A 10,073-nucleotide genomic window follows, 5' to 3' on the forward strand; every position below is an offset into this window, starting at 1 on the left:
TACATGGCAGGAGCAGGAGTGAGAGAGAGAGAGGGGAGGTGCCGCATACTTTAAACAACCAGATCTCTTAAGAACTATAAAGTACCAGGTGGGCACGGGGCTAAACCATTCATGAGAACTCTACCTCCATGATCTAATCACCTCCCACCAGGCCTCACCTCCAACACTGGGGATTATAATTCCACTGGAATTTGGTGATGACGCAGATCCAAACCTTATCAGCTGGGAATTAAACATACACACTTTGGGCTAAGGGGAATTCTGATTTTTCATTTTAATCCCTTCATAAACGTGGACATGGCAGACAGGAGTCAAACGCAGAAAGGAGCATGGAGACCCAGACTTCCAGATGTGCCTTACTGAAGTTGTAGAAAGTCCATTCTAACTGGCAAACAGGGCCAAGCTTCTCCCCCTTGACTGCGGGCAATACCTGGGGAAAGGTGAGGGGTCTAATTAAGCCTTTGCATCCCCCAAACTTGGCAAAGTGCCTGGCAGAGAGTAGTAAGAAAAAAAAATTGTTTTTAAGGAATGAAGTATTAGGATATCAAGGCAACTAAGAAGGTTTCGGGTTGAAATATTCTGCCTTTGGTCACAAATCTTCCACCTGTACCGCCACTTCCACTTACGTAGACTGACTGCTCAGTTCCCAAGCCTTCTCCTTAGAAAGACTTCCTTTCAACGCAAGCAGCAGAAAAAAGCGACCCAGCTGAAACTTCTGGAGTTATGGGAACCGCCTCCTTCCTCTGTCGCTAATGGAGGACTAAGATGTGACTGGGAGCAAAGGAGCGTCTCTGAATGGCGGGCCAGTTGCAGCGTCCCACTTGGCAAGAGTTCTTGAATTACCTCTGCCCCCGCCCTGACCAGCCCTAAACATCAAACTAGGAAACTCATCTTTCGGCAGCAGCGCTGAAGGAGTGACCAGGCGTCTCCGTGATGGGCCCCGGGGACTTCCGCCGCTTCAGAGAGAGAATTTCCCAGGGTCTCCAGGGACTCCCAGGTAGAGCAGAGCTTTGGTTCCCACCTCGTCCCGCGTGCGGCTCCCCCGGGGACGGCAGGAGCACGGACGTCCAGGAGGAGGCCCTCGCCGCCAACCCGCTGCTGGAGGACCTCAGACGACGGCTGACTCGCGCCTTCCAGTGGGCGGTGCAGCGCGGGACCTCCAGGCGCGAGCGGGAGGCGGCGGCAGCGGCGGCGGCACGGGAGGAGCAGAGCTGGGCGCGCGTCGAGGCCACCCTGGCCGGGCTGCGGGCGGAGCTGGTGAGAGCGCGGGCTGGGCAGACGGCTCCCAGGGCTCCCTCTCCCGGGACCTCTCCTCGGGTTCCAGAGCAGCTGGCCGCGTAGCCCACCTGAGACCTTGGGGAGAGCCACGGGAGCTGCTCCCAGAGAGGGAGCCCTGGCCACTGCGGCTGTTCTTCCCGGGGAGGCCAGCTCAGGTCTGGACAATGCGTTGACGCCCCCGCCTCTCCGGCATCGTTGGGAAGGAAAGGGGCCTACAGGACCTGTGGTGGTGGTGTTGGGGCGGGTGTGCCTGGTCTACCAGTGACATACCCAAGATGTCTCCTCCCCAACCTGTTTCTATAGTTTTCTGCCCTGTAGGGAACTGTGACTATGTGTAAGTATGGCTCATGGAGGAGGAAACTTCCATGAAATAAACTCTCTTGGGACTGATGGAGTGTGTCCATCAGTAACTCTTTCTTTATACCCCGCAAGTTTTATTATCTTTCCCGTGGGTAATAATTCAGAAAACTGGAAATAAGGCATTTTGTAAAATTGCCCAGTTTTGAACATTACACAGGTTATGTCCGAACATTAAACAGGAGGGTGCATAGGTAAATATTTTAGCTGATGTTTTTTTAAATTAAAAAAACTGGAAATTAGTCACGATTTGAAAAGGACACAATGAATAGGAGCAATTCAAACTTTAAAATGGTGCTGCCTAGGAAAGTGTGCAGTGGAGACTTGACTTGGAAAATTCTTCTCTTTTGCACTGATTACTAATACACTAATACAATTAACCAGTACTTTAGAACTGATCCAACCATCAGTAAATTGTATTAAGAATGTTATCGCATTTCTGAGTTTAAGAACAGTATTAGGCCGGTGCTGTGGCTCACGCCTGTAATCCCAGCTCTTTGGGAGGCCAAGGCAAGGCCAAGAGTTCGAGATCAGCCTGGCCAACATGGTGAAGCCCCGTCTCTACTAAAAATACAAAAATTAGCTGGGCATGGGGGCTGGCGCCTATAATCCCAGCTACTCGGAAGGCTGAGGCAGGAGAATCACTTGAACTGGTGAGGGAGAGGCTGCAGTGGGCCGAGATTGTGCCATTGCATGCCAGTCTGGGTGACATGAGCGAGATGTCTAAAAAAAAAAAAAAAGACAATATCCTAAATTCCTTGTCAGATTCAGATTGTTAACATGGGTTAAATTAGATTTACTACCAGTTTTATTATCTGATCCAACAATGTCGAAGAAACACCTGGTTTTCACCCCGAGTGTAAGCGGTGAGTCTGAGCAGCAGGGCAGCCGGAGCCACCTCATTCGGCCCCTAGAGGCCTGTGCTATGGGCCAGGATGCTAAACTGGAAGGCTGAAACCTGGGGCAGCCATCTCTGCATTGTAGTCTTGGGATCTGCCGGTATCCCTCCCTGAGCCTCAGGGGACTCACATTTAAATCAGATGAGGAGATTACACTGAATAAGCTCTGAGACAGCTTTCAACCTTAACATTCTAGTAAGTTGTTAGGAGCTCTAGACAAGTAATATGTTGGGGGTGGCAATAAAATCTGGCGAGATCGGGGAATTCAGGGTGGTATGGCTGTAGACCGCTGGTGGCAATAAAATCTAAACAGATGAGGGCTCAAATACCAACATTACCATTTACAGGTTCTGCAAACACTTGCTGGCCCTACAACTTTGGGATTGGTACTTAGCCAGTTTGAGTTTGTTTACCCATCTGTAAAATGGAATTTATAATCTCATAGGATTCCAGAGCTTATGTGAGATAATATTCTATGAAATGCTTAGACCATGGGTATTGTTTAGTGGCTATTATTGTAATGATTACTATAGACCTTGGACTCTTTACCAAAAAAGAACAGATACATTCCTATCAAGAAATCAGGAGTTTTTCCGGGAGGGAACCAGCGAAGTTTACACATACACAAATAATGTGTCCTTGGGTTACAGACGATGGTCAACATCTTGGTCAATCATTTTATCCTGGTCATAAGGAAGAGGCACACGTGTGTGGATACTGTACCTTAATATCATCACCACTAGAAGACTTAATTTTCAATTTTTGGTTATTAACTGGATTTTTACAGGAACTGACATACATTCCTATACAAATGTACATGTATCATGTGTTAGCATGGTATTTGTAAGGAACAATGATGAACAAATTTAATTTAGAGTTGCGCTGCTATTTATACTATTTTTTGTTGTTTGGGTTTTCTTAGTGAGAATCATTGATTTCTAGGGTCTGTGAATGGATTTCAGGGGTTCTATATACCTAAAATTGTATACAAAATTTTTGATGTGCATATAGTTTTTCCTCAGAAAGGGTTCATAACTTTCATCAGATTCTCAGAGATCCATGATGAAAGAAAAGTTAAAGAACCATTGATGTCTGAATTTCCTAAGTGTGAATTATACATAGTTTATTTAGATGGTAAATCATTACCAGTAATTTTTCTTCTTGATTCTTGCATGAAAGTACAGGATGGATATTCATCAGTTAATTAATTCACTCACTTTTATAACAAACACACAGAGAACCTACTAGGTTGTGTGCCCAGGCAGTGCACTCTTAGTTGGGGATACAATTATGAATAAGATACAGCCTCTACCCTCAGAATCATCAGTCTGGTCTGGTCAGCGTGTTCTGAGAGACACTTGTACAGAGTGCTGTGGATGCACAGATAAGGGGCAATTACGTCTGCCCATGCAATCAGGGAAGGGTTCTCAGAAGAGTTGGCGTCTGACTGGGTTCAGCAGAGAGAGGTGGCAAAGGGCATCTTAAACAGAAATGGGGACAGAAAGAGGTGTGCTTCAGCTCAGCGTTTGTTTAGGGACTGGCGAGGTTTCTGACCAGCTGCAGTGGGAGCTGGCATTGGAAAGAGGGCCAGGAAAGGAAGCTCAAGAGTAGAGCAGGATGATGGAGCATCTGGGCTACCCTAGAGAGCTGAAGCTTCCTGCAGGCAAGGTGCAGGGGTTTTTTGGTGGTGACTGTATACTGTTACTGCTTGTTTGCTGGATATTCACTTATTTTATTATTTGCTAATTCTTGCAGTCAGAAAAATGATTCTAGTTGCTGCAGAATGGAGAATAATGTCTCAGAGAAAAACTGAAAGATAGTTTTATCCAGTAGCTTTATTTTGCAAATTAGGTGACCATGAATATTTACTTTTTACCAACACACTGTCCTGGTTCATCCAGGCGTGGTTTCTATTGACAAGCTGACGAAGCTTTTTTAGCAGAGAGAACAAATTCCTCAAGAACTGCATTAAACAAGCCCTAGCTGAAGAAATTTGCAAGTAGTTGATCATTAGTTTTCAGTTATAATACAAAGATTATGTTGGACTAAGCTTTGCTGGACTGTCCCCGGGGTAACATGCCCGAGAGATCTTTTTTTAAACACATGAGGACCTTCATAAACTCCCACTGGAGGATGGTATAAATCAGCCTTGATATCTAACAGATTTCACTCCAGAGTGAAAAATGTTAGATTATATAAGTACACATAACTATACATGTGCCTCTAAGGTGTCATTAAATGCTTTTGCTCAGCAGGTAGACCATTTAAAATCCTGAAAACTTGAAATGGTAAGTAATCAAGTAAATAGGCACAGATTCTGAATACTCAGGTGGCTGTAGGTGGTTATCCTGTGGCTCAGAAGGCACGTAAAGAGAAATGATTTCATTGTGGATCACATGCTATTGCTTGAAAATAGCCTTCGGTACATAGGTATTTTTCATATGGACAGCTTTGTGCATCAGCTGTTTTTGTTTTCATTTCAAGGCCATTTCAAAAGCTAGTTATATATCTGGATTTTACCTTGTCATATAGAAAGTCAGTTTTATAGCCAGACCAAACAGAACTGGAGAATAAGATGTGAAATACATCTTTCTTGATATCTTAATTCCTTTTCCTACAAACTTCTTATTTCTTCTGTGTAGTCAGAGAGTGGTTTCATTTGATCTGTATCTCAGGCTAATAAAAATTTTTATTTTTTTCTAACTTTTAGGTGGAAATGCATTTCCAAAACCACCAGCTGGCTAGAACTTTACTGGACCTAAACATGAAAGTGCAGCAACTGAAAAAGGAGTATGAACTGGAAATTACATCAGACTCTCAAAGCCCAAAAGATGATGCTGCGAATCTGGAATAAAGAAATGCACACAAGAAGCTCTTGATCCTAAAACTAACACAACCCTGAAACAATTCTGATGAACACATTATGCTCTGCATAAGTTTTGAGGGGCAATTTACAGACCCAAAACTTAGATGACAGGGGAAGGTGACAGAAAAACATCTAAGAAAGGGGAGACAAAAATGATGTATTATCAAGTTTTAAAGTTATTTGTTGTTTTGACTGGGACATAGAAGTAAAATATAACTATAAATCTCTCTCTCTCAAAGAATGCTTTAATGCCAACTTTCGGTATTCCACCTTGTGTCACCTGACCTTTCTGGCATTGCCTGAGCTTTCAGAGTTCATGCTTGTTTTGCTTTACTTGATTATTCTCGGTTTGTCTGTCCAGCGGCCTGCCCTGCTTTTTGTGGATAATTATTTCTACTTGGATTCTAATAATGCTGTTTAGGTGGTCTGTGACTAAGGGTACTCCACCTTCCTGGCTATAGTCATGCAGCTCAAGGCAGGCCAATGGGTTTGTCCTTAGGATTTTTTGAATGGGCACTAAAAGAGTAGATGAATATTTCTGCCAGTGGAAGCCGTGGATCAGGGGCTTAGAAGCTGCTGGTGGTCACCATCTGAGAAAGCCCACACCCTAATGGAGGTGACTGAAATGGAACCACTAAAAGCACAAAAGGGGAGGGGGGGAGGGTGCTTCGCTTCCTTGTTCCTGGGGTCAAGTTGTATAACACTCCAGGCCTTTTGTTTATATACATGAAATATTCTGATATCCTTTTCATAAAATCTCTTTTTGCCTAAGTAAATGCAAGCTGGAGTTTCATGACTTGTATCTAGTGTTCATAACTAACACAGTTGTTCAGTTTGAGAAGTTAAAATGGTTCTTACTGTTGAGTTGGACTATCTAACTGTACCCGAAAAGTGCTGTCTTTTTAATGCAAACAATGAAGTTAATAAAAAATAGTTGCAGATCTAAGTGATATTTATAATGGTTATTGTCTGCAAAACACAAATTTATAACAAGCTACGTAATTTTAATATTTAATAAACTATAAAAATCAGTTCTTGAAGACAAAGGAGAACAGAAGAGACACGATCTTTCTCTTTTTAAAATAAATGCAAGAGCCAGCATCGTGGATCATGCTTGTAATTCCAGCAGTTTGGGAGGCCGAGGTGGGCAGATTGCTTGAGCTCAGGAGTTCAACAACAGCCTGGCCAACATGGCAAAACCCCGTCTCTACTAAAAATACAAAAATTAGCAGGGCGTGGTGATGCTCACCTGTAGTACCAGCTACTCAGGAGGCTGAGGCATAAGAATCCCTTGAACCTGGGAGGTGGGGTTGCAGTGAGCCGAGATCATGCCCTTGCATTCCAGCCTGGGCGACAGAGGGAGACTTGGCCTCAAAAAAAAAAAAAAAATAAATAATAATAATAATAAAAGAAATGCAAGTTGTTGTATGTGAGGGTCTGAGAATTATCTGGACTAAGTTTAGTTTGTCCTTAACTTTCTTTTCCCACAATAAGTAAAGAATTCTAGCCCTTTGGTACTTAATTGCCCTCTGTATAAATGAGGAATTCCCGAGTTCAGCATTGGCAGATGACCAGTTGCCAGCATCTCGGTATCTGACCATCGCGTTCCTTCAGACGTTTTGCATATGAGCTCTTGGCCTATAAATATACGACAATATTAAATTTCATTTATAAACTAGATTTCCTGTTTATTTCTTCCTTTGAATTTTATAGAAATTTTTAGAAAGGGTTGGCACAGTTCCTTGTGATGTTTTTTTGAAAAAGCTTCTACTTAACCTTTGGGACAATCGTTCTCAAGTGCGTTTTAAGGATGAACATTTATAAATCGTTTAATTTTGTGTTTAAAAAATACTCAAGGTGATTCATTATATGAGCTCAATTCCTTACAGAATACAGACTGCTGGCGTTGGTTAATATTAATGTCATTTGAGTATACTGATAATATATTGGGGATCAAAAGAAAGAAAATTTAAAAGAGAAAGTATGAAAATTGATGCATTGTTTTTCAAATTTTTAGGTTAAAAAAGGTCCATTATTATATTGCAAAGTTTTGGTCACCACTTTTTCCCCACATCTTTCAGTGATGAACTTTGCATCACTGTACTTTTTTAGGGTGACAGATACAGAAACAGAATGAGAAACTCCTGTGTCCCAAGTGTCTTGTTCAATGGAAGTCTGAATCAGCGGAGGTAGCCTCTGATATTAACTGTGCCATGTGGAAATACAATGGGAGCTTGATACATGGGATACTATCATTATTAAGTTTGTTTCCTCTCCAGTATGCTACCTCTTGCCTTTTGTTTTTAAAGTAGCAGAAGCCAGATGATTGTCTTTATATAGTTCTTTGCCATGGTGCTCAGCTGTTGGTTGTTAGCTTGCTGGCCTGGCATCCTGTCAGCTGGGACCCATGATAGAGCAGATAAACTTTTCTGAGGGCTGAGGCTGCCCTGCAATCTACACTTCCCCTCTTTCCAGGATTTCTAAATAAGCCAGAGCAACAGTGTGACATTTTAAAGATCTATGAAATGGGAGAGACCAAACTAGTGCCAGCTGGAGGGGAAAATGAGAAAATAATTATAACCTAAGTTATGCATCGGGGAAGCAGTAGCTGGATAAACTGAAGAAAGTAAGATGTTCGTAACAATAGTGGGAGAGAGAGGGCCAAAAGAAGAGACACTAAAAACAGTTTTGTGAGGAAAATATTGTGCTTGAGTTTTTCAAATGACACAATTTCTCGCAGCTGTAATTATAGCGGGGTTTAAACCACGTTAGCAGGAAATGGGCTTTCACCATATGGTACTTGTTTAGCACCTACCAGTGACTAGGTGCCAAATTAATTATGACAATTAGAAGCTTTGCCTAGGTTGTTAGGCATTAAATTCCTTTACAGGTGGCCTGGATGAATCTGCGTTTTGTTTGGCTTGCCAAATGACTTTTGCTGTTAACAGGTGCTTCTGCAACTCCCAGCCTGGGGACAGATCAGAGTCCTCTGTGGGTAACCCCATGATGGCTGAGTCTAAACCAGTGTAATTATAAGAATCTCATCTCCCCTGCTCCCTTCCTGGCAGGGCCCAGGGCCCCGGCACAACCAGCAGCTCTATTTACCGCTGTAATCACTGCCAGAATCCCTCTGTGCCTGGAACCTGGCACGAGGCCCTCCAGTGCCAGCTGCCTTCTCTCTTGGTTGCTTTCATTGCTGCTTCTGCTGCCATTGCTGCAGCCTCTGTTTTCTTTTTGACTACGTCAGTAATGAAGGTTATGGTAGGGTGAGAAATACAGTTAGGGTGACAGTTGAGTCTGTGCCACCCTGCCTACCTCTCGTCTGGCAGCCTCTTGTTCCGTCTGAGCTGAGTGCTGGGCAGTAGGACTTGGATGGGTGGACACCTATTACAGTAGCCTGTGTCAAGCACTGCTTCTCAGGGGGCTGTGTACCTCTCATCTGCCTCCTGCTTCTGGCATTGAGGCATATTGGGGGTGAGAGGGCTTCACCTCTTCCTTAGGAGCAATAATGTCATAGTCTTTCTCTTCTGACACCAGTACAAGAGGGATCTGTTGAAATGTAATAATGATGAAACTAACAAAGGAATCAGCCACCACTCCTGTACCAGTCATTGTGCCAGAACCGTGCATGCATCAGCTTATTTAATCCTCACAGTGACTTGTAGGTGTGTAGGACCTGTTTTTGGAGCTATTTGAACTTGGTGTTTAGTTCTGGCTCTGCCACTTACCAACTATATGACCTAAAGCAAATTGCTTTAAATTCTTTAGATCTCTCCAAGGAAGTCAGTGAAAATGGGACCTGTCTTACCTAAATCTTAAGGAACTCAAATCAGGTTTGGGACAATGAGTTAATGGCGAAGGAACTTCTACATCAGGTGTTTATTTCATATCTTTAGTTTCATATGATCTTACTATCTTTTTGGACTGATACCTTCCCTGCGCCCCTCTCTTCCTCATATCTTTATGTCTCAGTGATGCTCTGCCACCTGCTCGCTGTTATGTTGTTGTCTCGGAGTTCCCTCCCTCTGTGGATCGAAAAATTGATTTAGCAAACATGGGAATAGGCAGCAGGAAGATATAAAGTGAATAGTCGCTGCTACTTGCCAACCCCTGAATCTGCCTGGCATGCAGTGCTATGTGTGTTTAAAATGTAATTGTCCCAACAAAACTGTGAGGTTGGAACTACTGCACTTCCCATTTTACAGAAGAAGAGAGTGAGTGTTGGAGAGGTGAGGTAATTCATCACGATCCACTCAGCTAGCAAGTAGATGTCAAGATTCACATCTGATGCTGGGAGTGGTCTGGCTATTACTGGGCCCCTCCCAAACTAATGGGAGAGACCTTGCACTAGTGAATAAATTCAATATTATAATAGAAGAATGTATGAATTGCTAGGAGGGATGCTTTTTGCAGGAGTCAGACAATGAAGGTCTCATTGAAGACATGCCTCCAAATTATTACTTGGTGTCTACCTAGAAAAAAGTCCTCACATCCTGTCTAAACTAGTTGAGTGATGTTAGATAAATTACTCCACCTTATTTAGCCTCATTTTTTTCTCATTTGAAAATGAGATAGTGGAAATGCCCCTAAAACATTCCTCTAACTTAGAGCCTCTATTTTATTCTAATCCTGCCTGCTTGTAACCGGATCCTTCAACCACTTGCCTCCGACTT

General features: G+C 43.1%; 1 protein-coding gene across 1 annotated transcript; it reads left to right on the forward strand.

Annotated features, from left to right (window-relative positions):
• The first annotated feature begins 933 nt into the window (after positions 1–933).
• On the forward strand, positions 934–5,388 carry AARD (alanine and arginine rich domain containing protein). The gene is made up of 2 exons (XM_010386881.1): positions 934–1,257; positions 5,245–5,388. Exons 1-2 carry the CDS (start codon positions 934–936, stop codon positions 5,386–5,388), a joined length of 468 nt encoding a protein of 155 aa, XP_010385183.1.
• Positions 5,389–10,073: the final 4,685 nt, after the last annotated feature.

Source organism: Rhinopithecus roxellana, chromosome 9, assembly GCF_007565055.1.
Source record: "Rhinopithecus roxellana isolate Shanxi Qingling chromosome 9, ASM756505v1, whole genome shotgun sequence".
NCBI lineage: Eukaryota > Metazoa > Chordata > Mammalia > Primates > Cercopithecidae > Rhinopithecus > Rhinopithecus roxellana.